Source organism: Pelodiscus sinensis, chromosome 13 (genome assembly GCF_049634645.1).
Source record: "Pelodiscus sinensis isolate JC-2024 chromosome 13, ASM4963464v1, whole genome shotgun sequence".
Classification (NCBI taxonomy): domain Eukaryota; kingdom Metazoa; phylum Chordata; order Testudines; family Trionychidae; genus Pelodiscus; species Pelodiscus sinensis.
Window position 1 is genome coordinate 29,650,061 of NC_134723.1, and position 24,332 is coordinate 29,674,392.

Below are 24,332 nucleotides of genomic sequence, written 5' to 3' on the forward strand. Positions count from 1 at the left end.
AAGCTGCTACCGGGCCGCTCCGGTTTGTTTGCTTACTGGCTCCGCAGCCACGGAACCTTGCGTCTCCTGTTGGCTGTGGTTCACAGTTTGCAGCCAAGGGGAGCGGTGAGGCTTTGTGGCTGTGGAGCAGTAAGTAAACAAACCAGAGCGGCCCGGTAGCAGCTTTCTCAGAGTTGGTCCGTGGACCACTTTGAGAAACACTGCATTAGGTGTACATATGCAGTAGCGATGCCATGAGTTAATAGCTGAGTTGCAGCACAATAGCAGTTTCTTTAAAGACTTTCTACATGGCACTAAGTATCATTGAATTTGTATATGACATCTCTTAGAATCACGGAGATGGCTGTGTTTTGGAAAAGGTGGCCCTTGGTTCTTCCCAAAGATTTCTTGATGTAGTCATAGATTTTAGTATGGAAGGGACCATTCTGACAATCTGGTTGAATTCCTACATAATACAAGCTATAGGACTTCCATGAATTAATTACTGTTTAAAGTCCAGTAGTGGTTGTGGTTGAATTAGAGCATATCTTCTAGTAAAAAATCCAGTCTTGACTTATAACATTTTGAGTGATGGAAAATCCACCACTATCCTTGGAAGTTGTAGTAGTGGTTTAAAAAAAAGCACTTTATTTTTAGACTGCATATGTCTAGCTTCAATTTGGGGCCATTTAATCTTGTTACACCTTTCGTCTGCTTGATTGAAAAGCTATTGATCAAATTTCTGTTTTTCCCATTCTTAATATATTTATTACAACCTTGAATGTGTGTGGAGGGGCTGTATTTGAGTGAGGCGCTTTAGCTGTCATCTTCCATGGTTATCCCATTCTGAAATTTAATTTGCCTATATTATATATTAAATCAAGGCTATTCTACTTGCTTGATTCACATAAATCTTCTTGATGAAATCAGTGGAACTGTTTGTGTGAGTAAAGGAAGCTAGATTTGGCCCATAGAGAATATTTTATGTTACCCACTTACGGGTTTTTTGTTTGTTTGTTTGCAAAACATGTTTTTCTTCATTACATTTAAGATAGGACGTGTAACATTATTTTTAAAATATATAATAATTTTTATATTATATAAAATTAGTTGAATCATGCTGTTATACAGTTGAATTAGTTGAATCATGTTGTTATACAGATACCGGTTGTATATACCATCTCTGAAAATACTGCATTCTTTCCTCACAATCCCACAAACCATAGGGTCTATTTTCACCAAATTTTTGGGGTCCTCAGGTCTCAATGGATTCTTCTTATCCAATAATTGCCATTCTCTTGAATATCTGCAAGTGATGCCCCAATTTACATAGTGGATGCATTCCCAGTCTTGTGGATTTTTCACTATGTTTTAACCCTACCCACTCTTGCTAAAGATGATTTTTAAAAATCGTCTCACAGGAAAGGCAAATGTCTTAACATGGCCTGATAAGACATGGTCTAAATTAAATCTTATTCATCTTGACCAAATGAGATCAATACCCTGATACCTGAACACTGGTCCTGATGATCTGGTGTATTAATAATTGATTATTTAGGAGTAGAGTATGTCTGAAAGATTATAGTTTTATACTCTAGAAAACCTAGTCTTCATGGCTTTGTATATGAGGGAGATTCCCAAACCTGAGCCATCCTCTTTAGGTGACAAATGTGAGGAACTGTCCTAGATTGAGGTGTCAATAGAGAAGGTTTTGGAACAAAATTATAAATAGTAATAAGTCACCAAGATCAGATGTATTCACCCAAGAGTTCTGAAGAAACTCAAATGTGAAATTTCAGAACGAATAACTGTAGACTGTAACCTATCATTTAAATCAGTTTCTGTAACAAATGACTGGAAGATAGCTAATGTAATTCCAATTTTTAAAAAGACTTCAAGGGTGATCCTGGCACCTGACTTCAGTATTGGGTAATTGGTTAACATATGCAGATAGCCACTCAAAATAGTAAAGAACATAGACATGTCAATGAACATAATTTGTTGGGGAAGAGTCAACATGGTTTTTGTAAAGGAAAACTGTGTCTCACCAATTATTAAAACATGTTGAGGGAGTCAGCAGGCATGTGGATAAGTATACTTAGAGACTTTAAGAAAGCCTTTGGCATGGTCCCTCTGCAAAGTCTCTAAAGCAAATTAAGCTGCCATGAGCTAAGAGTGAAGGTCCTCTTTTGGATTGGCAACTGGTTAAAAGATAGGAAACAAACAGTAAGAATAATCAGTTTTTAAAATGGAGAGGCGTAAATAGTGGTGTCCTTCAGGTATCTGTTCTGAGGCCAATCCTATTCAACATATTCATAAATGATCTGGAAAAAGGAGTAAGCAGTGTGGTGGCAACATTTGCAGTGACTACCGAAGATAATTAAATCCCAGGCAGACTGCAAAGAGCTACAAAAGGAGCTCTCAAAACTGGGTGAATGGGCAGCAAAATGGCAAATAAAGTTTAATGTTGAGAAATCCAAAGTAATGCACAATGGAAAACATAATCACAACTATACATTTAAAATGACAGGGTCTAAATTAGCTGTTAACGCTCAAGAGATCTTGGAGTCATTAAGGATGGTTCTCTGAAAACATCCACTCCAGTGTGCAGCAGCAGTCAAAAAAGTGAACAGAATGTTGTCAATCATTAAGAAAGATAGATAATAAAACAAAAATATCATATTGCCTCTAATAAATCCATGGTATGCCCACATCTTGACTACTGAGTGCAGATTTGGTCAGCCCATCTCGAAAAAGATGCATTGGAATTGGAAATGTCTCAGAAAAGCGCAACAAAATGATTGGAGTTATGGAACAGCTTGTGTTTGAGGGGAGAGTAATAAGACTGGGACTTTTCAGCTTGTAAAAGAGACAGTTAAGGTGGGGACATATTAGAGGTTTATTAAATTATGACTGGTGTGGAGAAAGTAGACAAATAAGTGTGCTATTTACTCCTCATAACACAAGAACTAGGGGTCACCAAATGAAATTAATAGCCAATTTGTTTAAAACAAATAAAAGGAAGAATTTCTTCCACAACACACAGTGGAACTCTGTGCTAGAGGATGTTGTGATGGCCAAGATTTAACAGGATTAAAAAAAGAACTAGATAAATTAATGATTATTAGCAAGGATGGGCAGCCTCTGTTTGTTAGAAGCTGGTAATGAGCATCATGGAGTGGATCACTTGCTGATTACCTGTTCATTCCCTGTGGGGCACTTGATACTGGCCACTTTCACAAAACAGACCTTTAGTCTGACCCATTATTGCCATTCTTATGCTCTTATGATGAGAAATGGGCATATTGTACCAAAGGTACTGCAGTCTAATGGACAGAGAATCAATGCTGCTTTATTTGTCTGGACTGTGTAGATGGTCTCAGGATACTAGAGTGATAAAGTAGGAGAGGAAATACCTTTTATTATTTATCTTTTACCTTTTTTAGAAAAGATTTGCATAGCCACAGGTTTTGGGGTTTTCTTTGGTTTTTCTACTCACAACTTCAGGTTCAGTAGTATAAAAATGTATGCCTTTGCTGATGTAGCCATCAGTACTAGCATCAGCATTTAAAAAAGAATTCTGTATTGTGATTATAGGACTGTTTTATACAGATTCCAAAGTTGTGGACTGAGCCTGTTCATTTGGAGAATCCACAATTTTTTCTTATTTGTGAATGGTATTTCTCTGATTAAATAAGTGCAGTGCAATACAGACCACCCATCAGGCTTGTCGGGAGATTTTTTGCTTACTCTTTTTGTTGTCCTTGTCCCAAAACCAATGTATCATCTTGAATGATGATCTTATGCACTGTATCTCATCTAGCTGTTTCGTAGTTTTGTTTCCATTCTTACATTGCATAACTGACTTGCTGTTTGACAGTGTTATAGAGTTTCCATTTGATTGCATCTTGTCAGGACACAGAAGATCTTTTCTTAGTATACTTCTGCTTCCATCCAGGTGTGCCTAATTCATGGTTTTTAAGTATTCTAAGTAATTGCTACTGTGTTTGGTGTTTAGGTGGTCAGGTGATTTTCAAAGGCACCAGAAGTGGTGCTCCCCAAACTTCTGTCATTTTATGTCTTGTTTGTGCCTACTGAAGTGTGAGCTAAATGAAAATCCATTAGGATGTGGATTGAGCTTTTTTTTCTTTGGAGAAATACCATTTACAGGTAAGAAAAAAATTGTTCTTACTGATGCAGTGAGAGGTTATGCATAAAAATAACTCACCAGAGATTTTTATGACTGAGTAATAAACCCTGGATAATAGTTTATGGAAATCCTGAAAGACCATTAACCACTGTAATTATTATGTGACACAGTACTGAAGCATTAACAATTGGAGTAAATGGTACATTCCAAGACAAAAGTTCTAGCAACATTTTTCCACCTGTACTCCATAATAACGTCTTTATTTCTCTGCTCTCAGGGTTTTACAAACTGGAACAAAAGAGACTTTAATCAGTTTATTAAAGCTAATGAGAAATATGGCCGTGATGATATAGATAATATTGCCCGTGAGGTGGAAGGAAAATCACCAGAGGAAGTCATAGAGTATTCAGGTTTGCTAACTTCAAATATATCTTTTAACATTACAAGCATATTTTGTCATATGATTTTTGAAATTACAAAGTGGGGAGTTTGGAAGAATGTGAAGTGTTAAAAGAATATTGCCTTTTAGAAAACGTGAAGTACGGGTGTGAATTATGCTGTGAAATCACCTTTATTTATTCTTATTCTGCACTAACTGATTCAGTATCGTCGTACAAGGGCTGACTTGTTTGGGTTTTTTTTTTGGTGTGGGTCTTCAGTTTTCTTGGCAGTGATTACAGAGCTGACATCGCCTACTATGGGTATGTCTATTTGGCTATAGATAGACAGCCAAATAGAGCTCTGAGGTAAATAAAGGCTGTTCTGTTGAACTAAATTAAATTGCGCCCATTTACTTCAAAGTTGAATTTGGCCCATATTGAGAATGCTTTCAACACTGGTGTAAGCAAAGTAGGTGCATATGTCAGAACTGAATGAAACAAATAAAAAAGAACAGATTATTTAATTTATACTGTTAGTATAGTATTCTGATATAGCAGATTGAGCCCTTTAAGAAAAAAAATGCAGGTCAACAGCTCTGAACATTTTCCTCAAAATGACAGTACTGCATAAATTGATGTATGAAATCAGGCCCTCTTGCTTGTGGCAAAGAACACAAAAATGTTTTCCTTTTATTTCCTTGAGCATCCCTCCGTTCACCTCTCCTAACATCTTATGCTTTAGTGTTCTTCCTGTACTCAAAGAAGGCTGGACTAAAGTCTCTCCAGAGCTTTTTTTTAAGTAGTTATTGGATTGGTGGATGTCACAAAGAAGACTCCAAGAATGAGTTAATGTGCTCTAGACCCTGCTGACCTAAGAAAGAGGACAAGTGAAAGACCAAAAATTGGTTCCTTCACATGGCAATATGTTACACTGCCACTAGACTACCAGTCTCCGCTATTATTGATATAAAATGTACCAGGAATGTAAAATCCCATTTACAATGTTAAGCAGTTAAACTGTATGATAACCAGTTAACTAGCCCGCCGTGTCACACGAAGTGGTCCCCTGAAGTGGTCCCATGCTGCTCTGGCCAGGCTGGGCTAAGCCCACCGCACAATGGACAGGGGGCTACTTCGGCTATGGCATGCCGGACAGAACCCACTGTGCTGTAGTCAAGGGGCTACTTTGCTTGTGCTGGGCAGAGCCCATTGCATCGTGGGTGAAGGGCTGCTACGGCCAGGCTGAGTGCTGGTTAACTGGTTATCCCGGTAAACATGCTACTAAGGTGAATGCAGTCTCACATGACCATCTTATCAGTAAACTGGGGAAATACAACCTAGATAGACCTAAAGCAAGGTGGGTGCTAGTGTTCCCTCTAAGATTTTCCATCTGTGAGCAGAGTGAGTTTTGTCTTATGCACTAATATTGAGATCATGTGCGTTTGTTTGGATGTGTGCCACCGTTGCACCCATTACTTACTAACAAATATCTGTATCTATATATAAAATGTTATGGAAGAAAGAATACTAAAATGGCTCTTTCCCAGTCACAAAGGATAAAAAGAGCTGTTAAATCAGAACTTTAACCCATGCATCCTTATTATTATGGTTGATCCTAAGTGCTAATGTACTGTATTTGTCCCGCAATCTGCTTGTTGACCAACCCTGCAATTCGGCATTTATGCTGCAGATGTGATTTAATCCTGGCATCAAAAATTTCTTTAGTCTGAAAAAAAAAATCCCTTATTCAAGCTAGAAAGAAACCAAAACAAAGCAGGAAATTTTTCAGTTTCAAAAAAGTTTGCCAAAACCCCCCTCTTCCCACTAGACACTTTGGGGAAAAGCTGCAGCCTACAGCCCTTGGCATGATGACCTATCTCAGCTCCGTGGGGCTGCTGCAGCAACATTATCTAAACTCCTACCTTCTTCCCTTAGGATAGGTCCTGAGCACATTTCTCCTCCTTGCAAAGCAGTGCCCAAACCCTCCTGATCAAAATGCTGGAACATCATCAGCAGCCTCTGCTGTCTCTTTGTGTCCCTCCCCCCCCCCCCCCCCGCCCCATTTTCTTTAGGGGATCAGCTCATCTTTTTCCATTTAAGGTCTGCAGCCTGCACCTCTCTCCAATCTTTTCCTGCTCTCTGTGGTGGGCTTGGGCTCCTCCATTCCTCCTTGTCTGCCTGGCTGCTGGGAAGAAGCCTCCCCACAGAAGAGACACAGACCAAGCACAAGCAGGCAGCAGCAGCAGGCCCTGCTGCAATGTAACTTTCTCTGCTATTCCTCTGCCTGTACCTCCATCCCTTTCTCTCCCCATCCCCTGAGGAATCTTTGGGGGTGGAGCTTGAGTGGGGCTTCCTTACTGATGCTTCTCTGGAGAGTTTGACACTCACTCGCCTGTGCCCTCCATGCAGCTGCTGCACCTGTAGTGGGGGCCCTGCACAGTGAGACGGGGGCAGTGGCAGGGGAAGGCAGCCGCATGCCCTGCCTATTGGAAGCCCATTGCGTGGCCGCCTCCCTGCACCCACAGGCACAGCCCCCTGCCAGCTGCATGGGGCCATGCGAGCCTCCCAGCCCTGTTTGCCCCATGCTGCCGCCAGGCTACTCCCTCGGGGGCAGGGAGAGAAGTTCCCCACAAGCCTCTGGCACAGCTGGTCAGTGCCTGCCTCTCATGGCTTACCGGCTGCCCTGAGCCAGGCGCTGCTGTCTGGCTGGTGCCTTCCCAGTCCTGGGAGAGCTGCCTGCTCTGCTGCAGCTGGCGGAACGCCTCACCCAGACTTGGAGCTGGCTAGTGGGTACCTGCCCAACACACGTAGCACCGTCTCTGGGCCCAGCCAGGGCTGCCACTGCCACCCAACTTGCAGTTCCAGCTCTGGCCTCAGCCTGGGCTGCCGAAGCTGCTGACACGCAGCTCGGGCTCTGGACCGCCCCTGCTGTCCAACATGCGGCTCTGGCCCTGGCCAGGGTTGCTGGAGCAGCTGCCGCCCGCCATGCGGCTCACATCTCCAGACTTGGGGAAGGTTTTAAGCATGGGCCACGGCTGCGTGGTACCTGCCCTGCTGCTCCTGAGAGGGGGCAGACGCCTTCTACCCCTCCCTGGAGCCCCGCCATGGAGCAGCTGAGCAGCCACTGTGCAGCTCTGCCTAGGAGGTGGGCGGGAGGCAAATTTTTGGTGAGCACCTGCTCAGGCATGCACCTTAGAGGGGATAGTGGTATGTGCATAACTGGCTGGATAACCTTTCTCAGGGAGGTTATTAACGGTTCACAAACATGCTGGAAGGGCATAACAAGTGGGGTTCTGCAAGGTTCTGTTTTGGGACCGGTTCTGTTCAATATCTTCATTAATTATTTAGATATTAGCATAGAGAGTACACTTATTAAGTTTGCAGATGATACCAAGCTGTGAGGGGTTCCAAGTGCTTTGGAGGATAGGGTCATAACTCAAAATGATCTGGACAATCTGCGTAAATAGGATGAAGTTTAATAAGGACAAATGCAAAGTAGTCCTGGGCACGACATTTCAAGAAAGAGGTGGAGAAATTAGAGAAGATCCAGAGAAGAGCAACAAAAATTATTAAAGGTCTAGAAGACATGACCTGTGAAGGAAGACTAAAAGAACTGGGCTTGTTTAATTTAGAAAAGAGAAGACTGAGAGGGGGCATGATAGCAGTTTTCAAGTATCTAAAAGGGTGTTACAAGGAGGAGGGAGAAAAATTGTTCTCCTTGGCCTCTGATGATAGGGCAAGAAGCAATGGGCTTAAATTGCAGCAAGGTAGGTTTAGGTTGGACATTAGGAAAAACTTCCCAACTGTGAGGATGATTCAACACTGGAATAAATTGCCTAGAGAGGTTGTGGAATCTCTGTCGCTGGAGATATTTAAGAGCAGGTTGGTTATACATTTATCAGGGATGATCAAGATGGTCCTGCCATGATGGCAGAGGGCTGGACTGGTGATACCTTGAGGTCTTTTCCAGTTCTAGCATTCTATGATTCTAGGAATAAGTACTGGGTAACAGTTAACCGTAATATGTACTCTGTTAAATAGACAGGGTTGTGCAAGATTTTATCCACACAGACCTTATTAAAGTACATAAACTAAACTCCGTGCAATGAGTTATTTGAGGCTCACCTCTGAAGATAGTGATAAACACTAATGCATCTTTTTTTTCTAGATAGCCTAGTTAAATAGTGTTTGGTAAATGTTCAAATATCATGGAACAGAAACTCTGTATTATTTAATATTAGACTGTTTCACTACGGAACTCTTTATCCAAACAAAGTCGTAACAAAAAGATTATTTTGCAGATTGAATGTTTTTGTTCTTTTAGCTGTTTTTTGGGAACGTTGCAATGAACTGCAGGACATTGAGAGGATTATGGCTCAGATTGAACGAGGAGAGGCAAGAATCCAACGAAGGATCAGTATCAAGAAAGCTCTGGATGCCAAAGTAACAGTTGCAATTTTTGTTCTTTTAATCAATCTTGCTATTAATTTTCTAGTATTATCTTTTGCTTGCCATTAAAGTTGAATAAAGTGTTGTTTAGTTCTCTATAGAAAGAAAACATTTGGGTAGCATTGGTGTTTTCCACACCGAAGTTGGCTAGATTTCAGTAGAGGAGGGGGGTGATCACTGTGTATAGTTTAAATAGTTTATAAACATTTATAAAGCTTTTGGGGGGGGGGGAAGCAGAATAAAAATATGGTTTATGACAACAAAAACATTTCACTTATACTTCTGGTAACAATGAAATGGTAAAGTCTTAATTTAGTGTTGTACATCCACCAATAATGTCTTATTTTTGTTTTGCATTCAGATTGCAAGGTATAAAGCCCCTTTTCATCAGCTGCGTATTCAGTATGGAACAAACAAAGGCAAAAACTACACAGAAGAAGAAGATAGATTCTTGATATGCATGTTACACAAGATGGGCTTTGACAAAGAAAATGTCTATGAAGAACTAAGGCAGTGTGTACGCAATGCTCCCCAGTTCAGATTTGATTGGTTTATCAAATCTAGAACTGCTATGGTAAGTACAAACATCAGTTACATATGGCTTAGACTTTGTAGATAATGTTTCATGTTTCTTTAAGTGAACTATGTGGAATTTGGATCTGTACCAGAACACTGAATTGTGGGAAACAGGTATGAGAGTGGTCATTTTGGTCTATGTTCTCACCACCAGTTCCTAGCATAAGATACGGTGCCCTTTTTCTCAGCACAGCTAAACAATGCTTTTCAATTAAATTGAAACAAACAGATTACAAAATCTGGCAAGCCTGAGTCTCATGTCAGCCAAAGAGATTAATGCAAAGATAAACATGCCCTTACAAATCTGTTGTATGTTCATTCCACACTAAAAATAAATAATCCAAACAATGTATCTGTAAGTAGTCTTACATTGAATCACTTTTCAGAATTAGCTGACAGGCTATCAAAAGCGGAAGAGAATTTGATGTAATATAAAATAGCATTTCATTATTTTTTTACAATACTTTATATCTTGTATTTGTATTTCAGGACTAAAATGAGAAACCAGTTGTATCTTTTATAGTAGGTAAAACTTGAAGAATTCTGTAATGTAATCCTTTAAAAAAAGTTATGACAATGAACCTAGATCATATTACAATAGACTATTTTGTGACTAGTTGGATAATAAATTAGAGATGTAATCCCTAAAAGCCAGTTCTACCAGCACCGTCTCCACAGTGCCACCTGCCTGCCCCCCACCCATGCGCTACTGTGGCTCTTACTACATTTAAAATGCAGAGCCACAGTGAGGGGAGCTCCTGGATTCGGTGCAAGCCAGGACTGAGTTGGGCTTGCTCAATCCTGGCTCACGCTCTATCGGGGACCTACCCCCACTGTGTCTCTACAGTTTAAATGTAGTAGGAGCCAGGCTGTCTGTGCGTCCAGCTTCTACTACATTTAAACTGCAGAGCTGCAGCAGAGATCGCTTCTGGACCAGGCTTAAGCCTGGACTGAGTGCCTTCCCTTATTGACTAATCATGTAGCCCGTAGAAATTGTATCGACTACACCATTAGCCAATTACCCAGCTCTTAACATCCTTATCATAAATCAGACAGACAGTATAAAGTGGACTAAGGTATCAGTTAAATTGATACTCTTCATTTTAGTTGTATTCTCTTTTCAAGCTAGAGAATGCAGCTATTCTACTTGAATTTACTTACTGCTGGGGAAGACTTGCTGAGTACAAATAACAAATATCTGTTCACCTCAGAGTAGAGTACAGGCAGTCCCCGAGTTACGCGGATCCGACTTATGTCGGATCCGCAGTTACAAACAGCACTTTTCTCGCCCCGGAGGACGGGAGCGGCGGGACACCCAGATGAGCTGCGGTCCCGCCACCCGCGTCCTCCGGGGCGAGAAAAGCTGCTCCCCGTCTCCCTGGTCTGCTGGTCAGACGAGGGAGATGCGGAGCAAAGCCGTGGAGGACGCCCGCAGCGGGACAGCCCAGGCGCGCTGCGGCTGTATCGCTGCGGGCGTCCTCCGAGGCTTTGCTCCCCGTCTCCCTGGTCAGCTAGTGTCCCCTTCTCCCCCAGCAGACCAGGCTTTTCTGCCCACAACTGGGGTAGAGCAGCTGGGGCGCTGCTGGGTTGGTCCCGCAGCGCTGCTCCTCGGCGCTACTGGACCAACCCGGCAGCACCCCACCTGCTCTGCCGCAGGCGTCCTGATTCAGCCGCTGCTAGTCAGTTTCAGCAGCGGCTGAATCAGGACGCCTGGGGCAGAGCAGCTGGGGTGCTGCTGGGTTGGTCCAGTAGCGCCGAGGAGCGGCTCTACTGGAGCAACCCAGCAGCACCCTAGTTGCTCTGCCCCAGGCGTCCCCAAGTCAGCCGCTGCTGAAACTGATCAGTGGCTGACTACAGGAAGCCCGAGGCAGAGTTGCTCTGTCCCCGGCTTCCTGGAATCAGCCACTGATCAGTTTCAGCAGCAGCTGACTTGGGGACGCCTGGGGTTCTTAAGTTGATTGTGTATGTAAGTCAGAACTGGCATCCAGATTCAGCCGCTGTTGAAACTGATCAGTTTCAGCAGCGGCTGAATCTGGACGCCAGTTCCGACTTACATACAGATTCAACTTAAGAACAAACCTACAGTCCCTATCTTGTACGTAACCCGGGGACTGCCTGTAGTGTAATTGTATGCAACTGTAGTCTTGGTCCTTTAGTCTTCATTTGGGCACAAGTGCCATTGACTTGAGTGAGAGATTGCCTGAGTAAATGTTGCAGGATAAGGCCCAATATATTTTTTAAAAACACATATGATTATTTTAATGAAATATTTTTACGAAGATGAGGTCACAACTTTTAAAATAGATTTTCATCTCATTTTAGTTGTTTTCAAACAGAGCTTGGTAAGCTTGGACACAACAGTTTCTTGGTCATAGTCCATATTGTCCTTGCACTAATGTACAGGTTGGACCTCCCTGATTTGGCACCCTTGGGACCTAACTGGTCCCAGATGAGGGATTTTTCTGGACCAAGCCCTCCTGCTGCCAGCCCTACCCCCTGCTCTGCTCCTCCCACCGGGCTTTCTGGCTCCACCTGCATGAGCTGCATGGCGGGTTTTCCAGCTCCCAGTCTCCACCACACACGCACGCACACGGCTCCTGGCCACCCAACCCCTTTAGCATGTTGGACTCTGCTCTTGCTGGACCAGAGAGTTCTGGTTTATAGAGGCGCAACCTGTAATTGTTTGGAGGAAGACACGGGGGGATGTAATCACTGGTATCTGTCTCTCCCATAATGACTCTTGTGTCCCTTTGAATTGAAACTCTCCAAAAGGGGGCAGGGAGCAGAATTGCTTGATAAAAGTGAAAGGAGCACATCACACAGTGTATATTGAAACTCTGCCTGGCCTCCATACCTGTTTTCCAGAGCAGATCATTGACTAGATGCTACAGTATGACCAAATTAAATTAGTATAGTTCTATATGCAAATCTTGATTGTTCCCTTTTTTACATATTCTAGTTATTGCAAGCAAACCTAATGTTCCTTGTTCATGCATCACCATTAGGATTTATTTATAAAATACTCATCCAAGGTTTTGAACATAGCACAGAAAAATTAGAAGTACATTTAAGTAGGAAAAGGACCATAAATGTCCTTTGTTCAAAAATAGACCTCAACTGCTGCTTATAATTACACACCAAAAGTGGCCTGTTTTGACATACCAACTACCAACATTTCCTATCCCTGTATTTCGCAGCCCCTCAATTTTCTCTCTAGCCCCTTGATTACCTTCCAAATCTGCCCTTATTAACTAATGGGCAATACCATTTTTACAAACTTAAATTTCCTTTTCAGGTAGTGTTGGATTTTAAATCTATAAACATACAGGGTCACATCTATTGTATCTTATTTACTCAGCCAAGTTATTTTTAAGAGCCTGTTAATCTTCTGTGGGTAAATTCATCAGAGGTTAATGCATGGGTGGGCAATAATTTTTGGTGGGGGGCCACTCCAAAATTTTGGAAAGTGGTCAAGGATCACACTTTTCTGTGGAGGAGGTGGGGGTTGGGTACAGAAGGGTGCACAGGGCAAGGAACTGGGGTGCAGGAGACAGGAAGTCTGAGAGGGAATCTGGGTAAAGAAGGGGGTTGTGACCTGGAACAGGGGATTGGGGTGTAGGACCAAGGAGGGTGTGTGGGTGCAGGAGAGTATTCTGGCTTGGGGAGGGTTATGGGAAGAGGTACAGAGTCTGGGAGGGAGTTGTGTCATGGGGTATAGGGGTGCAGAGGGTTTGGATGGTGACCTAGAGGAGGGAGCTGGAGGGCAGGAGGGGCTGGGGTGCCAGAGGCAGGTTTTGGCTTGGAGGCACTTACCTAAGCGTTCCAGGCTAGCAGCTCTGCAGCACCCGCAAGGCAGGCTGGGCTCCCTGCCTGTTGTAGCCCTAGACTGCTTGAAATTGCAGGTAGTTCCCTTCATGTGGTTTTCAATTCCTAGAGGGAGGAGAAGCTTGCGCTGCCCCATCTGCCAGGCCAGTCTCTCAGCTCCTATTGGCTGGTTGTTTCTGGCCAACAGGAGCTGAGGATTGGCCTGGGGGTGAGGAGATTACCCGAAGCCTCCTTTTCCCTCCAGAGTAGAGAGCCACAGGGAGCAGCCCTGTGCTTAAAACAGCAGCTGCTGTGTGCCTGAGGGTCCTGGCAGGGTAGTCCGCGGGCCAGATCCGGTGGCTTGGAGGGACAGATTCAGCCTGCAAGAGGTATGTTGCCTACCCCTGGGTTAAAGCACGAATTTTATTATATAGTTTATTGTTCTCCCCTGGGGAGAGGAATAAGTGGCCACACAATGGGGGAGAAATGTAGGGAGGGGTCTCTGTCATAAATTGAAGGTCCAAAAACATAGTGTATATTTTGGTTTAGGTCTTCTCTTTCAAATTAGTCTATTAAAATTAGTTTATTACATTGATTATTCAACTATTATAATACTTACAGTAATGCCTGAGTACACAGGAGTTATAACAATATACAGTGAACACAGACACAGTCATCGATAATGTTTGGGCTGCAAGACCCTCTCAAGTTACAAACAATTCATAATATAATACAGCTAAATCTTTTTAGAGCTAATTACTATTTCTAACATTTATTAGTTTACAGCCTCTCTCCGAGTTACGAACGAGTTACGGACCAAACACTTGGCCGTAACTTGATCTGTTCGTAACTTGGACCCCATTGAGTTATATGTGACCGCGCTGTTCGTAAGCGCGGGTTGCGTTCGTAGCTTGGGGATCGCTCCGTGGGAGCTTTGGTCATAAGTGCGAACGGTCGTAACTTGACCGTTCGCAACTCGGGGAGGCGAGTTGAGTTCTTAATCGCTCAAACCTCTCTCAGGGTATGTCTACACTACAAAGTTAATTTGAACTAACAAACGTTAGTTCGAATTAACTTTCATAGGTCCTACACGTGCAAACCACTAGTTCGAACTTAATTCGAACTAGGTAAACCTCATTCTACGAGGACTAACGCCTAGTTCGAATTAAGTAGTTCGAATTAAGGGCTGTGTAGCCACTTAATTCGAACTAGTGGGAGGCTAGCCCTTCCCAGCTTGCCCTGGTGGCCACTCTGGGCACAACCAGGGAAATTCTTCTGCCCCCCTCCCGGCCCCGGAGCCCTTAAAGGGGCACGGTCTGGCTACGGTGCCCGTGCCAGGTGCAAGCCTGCCAGCACCCAGCCAGCAGACCCTGCACCTGGCACGGCACGAGCCAGCCACCCGCTGCCACCCAGCCCTCCCCCTCTTCCCGGGACCAGGCTGGCAGCTCCCAGGAGCCTGCCCGGGGCCGTAAGAGGCGGGCGCCCGCCTGGTCTAGTGCAGAGATCGTGGACCTCATCCAGGTTTGGGGGGAGGCCTCCAACGTCCACGACCTCCGCACTAGGCACAGGAAAGTGGCCGTCTAGGGCAGGATAGCTGCCAGCCTGGCCGCCAAAGGCCACATGCGAACCCAGGAGCAGGTTTGCATGAAAATCAAGGTGATCCAGTGAGACCCCAGACCCTGAGCTTAGAACATAAGAACGGCCATACTGGGTCAGACCAAAGGTCCATCAAGCCCAGTAGCCTGTCTGCCTACAGCGGCCAACACCAGCTACCCCGGAGGGGATGGACCAAAGAGAATGACCAAGCCATTTGTCTCGTGCCATCCATCTCCAGCCATCCACAAACAGAGGCCAGGGACACCGTTCCTACCCCCTGGCTAATAGCACTCCATGGACCCAACCTCCATGACTCTATCTAACTTCTCTTTAAAAACTCTATTATAGTTCTAGCCTTCACAGCCTCCTGTGGCAAGGAGTTCCACAGGTTGACTCTTTGCTTTGTGAAGCAGAAATTTCTGTTATTATTTTGAAGCCTGCTACCCATTCATTTCATTTGGTGTCCTCTAGTCCTTCTATTATGGGAAGGACTTTTCTTTATGCACCCTCTCCACACCACTCATGATTTTATAGACCTCTATCATATCCCCCCTCAGTCTCCTCTTTTCCAAACTGAAAAGTCCCAGTCACTTTAGCCTCTCCTCATATGGGACCTGTTCCAAACCCCTGATCATTTTAGTTGCCTTTTTCGGCACCCTTTCCAAGGCCAAAATATCTTTTCTGGGGTGAGGAGATCACATCTGTACACAGTACTGAAGATGTGGGCGTACCATAGTTTTATACTTCTCCTCCTCCTTCTTCCCCTGGCTTCTCCCTTCCAGCTCCCTCCTCGCAGGTTTCCCCCTCCCCTCTCCCAGCCTCTCTCTTCCCCTCTCCCACTTCCTTTTCCCAGTCTCCCCAGAGGTTAATCCCCCCCTCCGCCCAGTTTTGTTAAACAAAGAGAGTTTCTATTTTTGAACACATGTGCTTTATTTTTTACATCAGGAAGGGGGGCTAGGGAGGGGGTAAGTGGAAGGAGGTGAGGGAGGAATGGGGTACGAGCCCCCAATGGGGAGGACTGGGGTGGCTCTTCAGGCTCCTCGGGGTGGAAGCTCTCCTGCAGGGTCTCCTGGATCCTGACAGCCCCCCGATTGACCCACCCGGATGACAGCCTGCGGCAAGTGCAGCCGGGCTGATGGCCAAGTGCTGTGATGTGCCGAGTGTGGGCACTCTGGGCACTCCAAGACAGGACCGCTTTGCTGTCCCTCATCGAGGTAGACAAGCAAGCGGGGAACCCTGAGAACTGTCTGTCCGGGGTGGGGCTCGGGTCGCTTTAAGCACAGCCCTCGGCTAGCCTGAGACAGCAGTTCCACATTCTAAGTCGTAACTTGATGCCCTGCTGGCACTTCTTCCGGCGAGCCTTAACTTCAGACTAGTTTTTAAGTCTAGATGCACTAATTCGAATTAGTGCTGTAGTGTAGACATACCCCCAGATGCATGACAAAATGCGTAGGGAATCATTAGTGATGATTGTAGTTTCTTTGTGCAACAAAAATCCTGATTTTTGTTAAAAGTATCATTTTTATTTTATTTTGCAATTTATAGCCAAACGTGTAGTAAGAAAGGTCGGCAAGACAGTTTAATTCTGAAAAGGACTGTTACACATCTTTCCAAGGAAAACTTCACTGTGTCTTACCAGCCACTAGATGTCTCTTGAATTCCATATAAACAACCTAACTTTCCTCCATCTTCTCTTTCCTGTTCATTTCCTTCTGAATATTTCTCTTCAGAAAACAAATATAAATTCTGTTGCATTTCTTTATTCCAAAAGCAAATGGTCTACCCAGTACAAGTTCACTAACAGAGTTAAAGCTTCTATAAAATGATAGTTTTTCTTATCTGCCCAAAGACTTAAAGTGTTCAGGATTAGTAATTATTATCTTTCTCTTTATTTTATTTGTGTCCATGCATCAGGAATGGAAAATATCATGACCTTCTGAATCAGTGTTATTCTCACAAAGCCGTAATTTGTGCCTGTTCTCTGAATCTCTTTTTCTGCATTTCTCTAGGGGAAGAGCTCTCTGCCTGTCCAAGACCTTTGGACTGACAGACAGCCTGTTTTCTGTGAATAAAGGAGGTAGTCCAGACTTGTCCACATACCCTTTGGCTTGACTATGCCCTTTTGTTCTCATGATAGATTCTCTGTCTTTTGGTGCAAGCAGTGTTTGTCCTTTCTACATTGCAATCTTGATTTTTGTAGCTATGACAAGAGGGAACAAGAAGAAGAATCAAACAATCTTGAGGGAAAGGCTCTACTGCCCCTTGCTCATTTACATTAACTTGACTCCCTGTAAAAAAAAATAAATGAATTGTTGCGTATTAGAACTCTTGAGATTGAAGACAGAATTCACTTTCAGTAGACGCATCCAATATCCCGACAGAAGCTTGTCTGCATGAGACAATCAGATGGCATACATATCCCTGTTTTGGTGTCAGACAACCTTGCCACATTGTACATCAACAGAAAGAATTACTTTTATATGGTTATGCAGCATTGGTGCACTGGAGACACTTCACGGACATTGTCTGTGGGGTGGTCAGGGAAAGTGTATGACACTTGTATTTTTCAGAACACAGGAATGTTCAGAAAGCTTCAAGAAGGGACTTTCTTTCACAACTGACAGATTACCATTGGTAATGTTGAAGTTCCAGTAGTAATACTCAGAGACTCCTTACTCCCTTGGCTCATGGAGCTGTATACCAGACACTTCAACAGCATCAAGTTAAAAATCAGCTACCCATTTACCAGGGGCAGAATGACTGTTAAATATGCTTTTTGGTAGATTGATGGGATGCTGGTGGTGTTTACTCACAAGACTGGATCTCAGGGGGGGAAAAATCCCAGTAGTTGTAGCTGCCTATTATAATAATCCCTGAAACAGAGGAGAAAAGCTGCTGAGGGAGTGGAAATGGAGTGGCTGTCTACTGAATTTGAAAAGCCATACTCAAGGACTGTTAGAAGCACTCAACACAGAACTATACAACTCTGGTAGGCTTTGGAGCACTTTAACAGTAAGCCACAGTTATGTGTTCTCGTAGACTGTACTGTATTTGGCTCTGCTGTTTTTGGGCCTGATAGAAATGTGTGTGGTGCTATATATGAATATAACACTCCCAACGCACCTATTAATTTTGTGGTGTTTGCTGCATACTTACAATTATTGCATCATTTGTCACTGATCCTGTGAATTGTGATACTGTATTTTCAGAAGTCGGTGCTTTCAAAACTACTAGGCTGTTTGCAGCATATGTTGTGAATGAATAAAGATGAATTATTTTTCAAATAATAGAATTTTATTCCATAACATAAACAGTGCAAAGAAATATCTGTGAAGTTTTCAGACTTAACAAATTAATGGATGGAACTAAGAAGGGATAGAACTCTTATGTTCATTTTACGAACATATACAAAACCCGTGGAAGAATTCTGTGCCAAATGTTTAAAATTTTGTGGACAATATTTTAAAATTCTTCAAAATTCTGTATATTTTGTGTGTCAGAATAACACAACATAATCACTCCAGTTTCAATTATTTTCGTAATTTTATTACAAAATACCCCATCAGTAAGTAGTTCTGTAACAATATAGACAATGAAAAAGATTCAGGAAATATGTTTTGACAAGTAGATTCCTTACTAGGCATATTAACACAGAACTTTAAGTAACAATTAATTTAAATCTCAGTACTTATTTCCTGTACCTCTCAGAAGCAGTGCAAAGGCTTGGGGGAATAAGGTGTAATGGGGAAGCTGAGGGAGAAGGAAGTAAATGCTGGGAAGGCGACTGGATGTGAACTTGGAGGGTTGTTGGTGGGAAAAAGTATGGAACAGGTTTCTGTGTGTGGTGGGGGATTGTTAGGGAGCTACCCCCATGAAGACCCTGGCTGACCCTTAGGCTCTCTGATTTAGTCAGGCACAACTGTCCCTGTGTCCCTCACTGCCCTGTCCTAATTTGGCTCTGTGTCCCCACGCAGCCACCCTCCTGCCCTGAATTCCATCTGTTCCTGCGCTTCCACTTAGCCACCCACTGCAGTGGCTGAGTAGGCAGCAGTTTCTATCCTCCATTCTGTCCTTGCCATAGAAATGCCTCCACAAGGCCTGTTGGGTGGGCATGAAGCAGTGGAGGCAGATGAGTTCTTTCCCTCTCTCTTGAATAGATGGAGGCAGATGCACACATGGAAGGATACCTTGTGTGCACAGATTGGGTGGGAAGGAACAAGACCCCAGCCTAAGTAATTTGAATCCGAAATAGGGCCTGATGCTACTGACCAATTTACCACTGATTTATAGTTGGGTTGGGAAAATAGTGCTGGATGCTATTTTTAAAGCATCTCTCTCTCCTTCAGCATTTTAGCATGACAGTCTTAGTAGGAACCCACCTTATGGGAGCCAGGGATGCCTATATATAAATTAGACCATCTCTGAGATTTCTGTAAATAACAGGATTTTTGAGCCACAAAGGTGCTGTAACCTCATCCCCAGTTGTGCTGAGGGTCTTGTTATAGTGTTTTATGGATAGTTGTTTTATGGCAGCTCACCTCCCTTACTTGTACACCTGGAAACTCTGGGAGGGATTTATGCTTATTTGAGTATACATGTTTAGAAGCTCCCTCTGGGGCAGCATAGCTCAATATTGAATTTTTACTCAGTTGCACCAATGGCATGGCATAATGTGTAGCCCGAAGACATCATGTAACAAAATGGGTGGTCAGAAGATTTTTCTTCTGATTGCATGAATTCTGCTAGTTTTTTACATATCTTTCTAATCAGATATTTAATTTCCTCCCTTGTAGCCTTTATAGTTGAACAGCTTAAGTAAATGTTGTGTGATGCTCTCAAAATAGAATTAAATAGTAACAATTTTAATATTGGCAATTCAGTAGAATTTCATTCTTTTCATTGCAGTATCAAAAAGGGTGATAGTCCAAATGAAGCGATTCCTCCTTGGATTATGAACATAGGTTTGACGTATGCCATGTCAGTGCAGTTCTTAGCAGGTGCTTGATTCAGTGTCTGACGCTGAGGTTGTACCATCTTTTAAAGTCAGGTTGGGCACACAAATGCGATATGCAATTCCTTTGCCCTTTCTTATTCGCTTGACCCTGACTTTCAACGAGAAGTTATTCAGGCCTTCTGTCACTCAGACTTAAGCAATGCTAGTGTCTAGAATTTTCCGTGCACAGAAAATATAACATGGAATCTTTAATCTCTTTGACTATACTGATACTTTCTGTGCTTTTTGTATTGCAATTGTATGATTACTGACTGATATAGAAAAGTGGGTATTGACTATTAATAATGACCCATCTACTATAAATATCACTTCACTATGTAGTGCTCAGTCCAAGCATAGTGGCATGCACATAAGTTTTCAGTGTCTTTTAACATGTAAAATGGGAAATGTAAAAAAATTATTTAGGTGCCTTTTCTAGTTATACCGAAGAAACTGCAAAAGGGGCTGTGTGACAGAAAAAGTGCTATAAGTAGTCCAAAACATTGTCTTCATTTTTTTCCCTACATGCTGTGTTAATTAGATAATCAAAATATCTACACAGATACTGCATTGCAGAAAGATTCTCAGATTGGTAGATCTGTTTTGTGTACATTATTTCTATGACAAGGATCCAGTTCTTTCCCAGTTTTCTTGCTTTGTATTATTTAAAAATTGTGAATGAACGTAATGCCCTCAAAATGAGGGATTTCTCATGCTGGCTTGAGGCAGGCATAGCATAGACAGAGCTATGCATATTTAGCCATAGTTAATACCCCACTCTCTGGACATAGCATACCATTGTAGTTCCACTCCCGAGTCAGCCATGTAAAGACTAGTGGGTTAGTGATGTGAACATCCAGCGATTTGACTAATAATTTTTCACTCTTGATCTAAGTTCAGACTTAAATCCAAGTCCTCAGATGTGAAGGGTTAGTGGACTAATGTACAGTGCCTTGTAGCTCCTTTGCTTTTTCTTAATTTTTTTAATACATAGTATTGATATTACCATGTTATCTATTTTTTGCAGTCTTAAGTTATTCAGAAACGATGTTGTATTTTATTGATAAAATGTCTTGTTTTTATTTCCCATTTTAAAATTGTCTTTTAGCAGTTTCATAGTTTCATTGGTGGTGGTGCGTTTTTTTCATTTATGGTTCAGACTCTATAGTCAGATTTAAAGACATAAAGTCGTTTTATAAAGACATCTCTCTTTAGTTTTGTTGTCTCCAAGAGAGTGAATCTGTGGAGAGCTGCATGCATCAGGGAAATTGGTATTATCTGTAGTTGGAGTTTATATGATGGTTATGTCTATCCACTTCCATATCCCTTCCTAGGTGTGATGGGGTACACACTGCACTTCTATGTATTCAGTCTCTTGGCCACCCTCCTCACAGACTCAGGGTGCTCCAGGCTGGTGAACATATGTGCTCTTTATGTCCATTTCCCACCACCAATTTCCTATTCTATTCTGGCTATTTACAGTGGCTCAGCCTAACATGGGCCTGGCTAGCAACAGAGACACAGGTTCCTACCTCTCCCTGATCCTCCCTTCCCTCCTGGTCTCTGCTTTCCTTTTACTCACTTTCAGCCTTTTGGCTCCTGCATAATGAGACTGGCAGGTGCATTCAGTAATTAGACAAACGAATGCTATTTACTCAGCCCCAATCTATTTCCCCTGATTGGGGCTGGGTGGCAGAAGCTGAATGAAACTTCCTCAGCAGCACCCTGCCACAATAGGTTATTGTCCTGTATTTAACACAATAGCACAATAAGCTGTAGCTTTTTTCAGTTATATAAACCACTTGAGATAACTTTCATGGCTATATATGAGGACTTTCAAGAAAGTATTGGTTTCTGCAGGAGGTTATGAGATTCCTCCCACAACTACACCCCACCAAATGACTGATAAACAGATGAATAAGAATAAAATACTCTCTAGTCACAAGCAAGACTAGAACACACAGGATCCACTCAGTGCTGCTCTGTGAGGAACAAAAGCGGTCACGAGGCACTCTTCGTCGGAGAATCTTTGTGCTTCAGAAGATACCATCACATACAGAGAACCTTCCTCCACCTGAAAAATAAGAGGGCTGTTACAAACCGCTCCGTCTGAAATGGCCATCTATTGGCTACAGAAGACTTTGTGTACCTGAAGTGCTAGGAGTCAGGGTTCTGCTACAGAGGTTAAAATGCGGGTTCTTCCTCCCCTTTTCATAAATCAGCAGGCTTCCACAAATTTGTCAGTATCCACAGGAAAAAAGGTAAAACCCTAAATGTTTGGCTGCTTCCCATTCTGATACCACAGATATGCTCAAATGTTGTTGGCCTCTCTCCCACCATCTTAGAGTATCCCTTGTTGCCTTATATTTGGAGCTAGCAAGCTATCTCAACTAGATCTTCAGTGATGCCATGTCCTCTGCAGTAGCTATTTGCCTCAGCCTCCTACTACTTTGTCTAACCACAGAGGTTAGTTACCTTGTAGACACAAGAAGGACAAAATCCACCATTATTCATGGTGGAAAATGCGCTGTTTCTAGGTTAAGAAACTTGACAGACCTCCTTTTCCATATCCATAGATTTGCTGCCTTCAGGAAGTCTGTTCTGAATGTTGGGTTATCAGACTCTCTCATTCAGGAAGGCAGACTTCCTGGAGATGGCATGGAGGGAAAAACCAATCCAGTAAATAAAAAACTAAAAGCAAAGCTAAGGGTGTGTCTAGACTACAGAGTTTTGTCGACAAAAGTGGACTTTTGTCAACAAAACTATACCTGCGTCTACACTACTGCTGAGTTCTGTCGCCATAACGTCGACAGAACTCAGCAGTTTTGTCGACGCTGGTAAACCTCATTTTACGAGGCATAACACCTTCTGTCGACAGAAGGTGTTATTGCATATAGGGTTGTGTCTAGACTACAGGGTTTTGTTGACAAAGCAACTTGCTTTGTCGACAGAACTGAATGTAGTCTAGACGCTCTTTGTCGACAGAAGCTTTGTCGACAGTATCTGTCGACAAAACTTCTGTCAACAAAAGCCTGTAGTCTAGACGTACCCTTAGACTCCCAACCTGGAAGACAGAAGATCATGTCATTTTTAAAATCTATTTGTTGTAGGTCTGCGTACTACAATAATTAATTGAACTCGGAAAATCTTTGGGAAAATCTGTATTCCTCTACCATGCATACCTTTGATTGTTCATTACACACTTACTCATGGGAGGATGGGGACAGAATGACCTCCGTCATCTCACTTTTTTTTTTGTAATATAGTATAGAATTTAAAGTATAGTATAGAATTTCTTTATTATAGAATTTCTCTCTCCTCTGTGAAGCCCAATAAATGTTTTAATTTTACCTGTTAATTTCTCATGCTTCTCCCTGTTCCTCCACAAATGCAATAAACAAGAACATCCAGCTCATTTGAAAAAGTAGATACAGGTATTATTTATAGCGCTAAAACATTCAAAAGGTTTCAGGGCAGTCTTACCTCTCAAATGGCTAAACTGCTTTTAGAAGAATAAAAAATTCCATTTAGAATAGCTTGAGCCTGAGTAACAGCTGTTCAAAAGGGAGCTTTTTTTAGCATCCATAGGTCTTCTAGACACATCTCCATATAGCCATGCATTGTATCTTTTTGTGTTTGATAGTTCTGATGAACAGTCCACTTTTGTACACAGACCATCCTTTCAGTCTCGCCACAGCTCTGTGAAGTTAAAGATTCTAACCGAAATAGGAGCTATTATTCATAAGGATTCAAGAGGTTCGTGGTCTGTTATATTCAGATAATTGGCTAGTAAAATCCAAATCTCTGATGAAAGCCCAGATTGTGGCTCAAGTGTGCTTTTTGGGTTTACTGTTGTATCTTCTCACAAATCTTCACAAGTGCTGTAGAACTATCTTGAACTTGTCCATCTGGGAAGTCAGTTCAGTACGGAAGAAAGGTATGTGTACTGTCTCAGAAAGCTTTAGAAAATTTGCAGTAATGATCAGAATGTTCTTTCAGTCTCTTGTATATCAACGAAATAAATCCTTTAGCTATTTGGCTTAATTGCTCCTTTTGCTAAATTTAAAACATTGGTCCTAGCTTCACATAGGCTATGTCTACACTACTGGGCCTTATCGGAGAAAGGTACGCAAATTGCGCTCTGCAATTTGCATACCTTTTTCTGATAGATTTTTCAGAAGACTGTTTTCCAAAATTTGGCCTGTCTGCATAGGGCCAAATTTCGGAAAAACCCCTCTTTCGGAAGAGCCCTTCTTCCTCATGGGAGGAGGAAGACAGGGCTTCTGAAAGAACACATCTGCTCTTCCGAAAAAAAAAAAAGCAGAAGAGCCAGACGCATTCCCTGGACACGGTGGAGTTTTGGTATCCCAGAAAAACCCCATAGACTAAACATAGCCAGAGAATC

General features: G+C 42.7%; 1 protein-coding gene across 1 annotated transcript in view; it reads left to right on the forward strand.

The window, feature by feature from the left end:
* Positions 1 to 24,332, forward strand: part of SMARCA1 (SNF2 related chromatin remodeling ATPase 1) — a 78,033-nt gene that overhangs the window by 50,456 nt on the left and 3,245 nt on the right. The window contains exons 20-22 of the mRNA XM_075940968.1: positions 4,407 to 4,539; positions 8,834 to 8,952; positions 9,320 to 9,532. Of these exons, the coding sequence (XP_075797083.1) occupies positions 4,407 to 4,539; positions 8,834 to 8,952; positions 9,320 to 9,532 (465 nt within the window). The remainder of the gene's footprint in view (positions 1 to 4,406; positions 4,540 to 8,833; positions 8,953 to 9,319; positions 9,533 to 24,332) is intronic.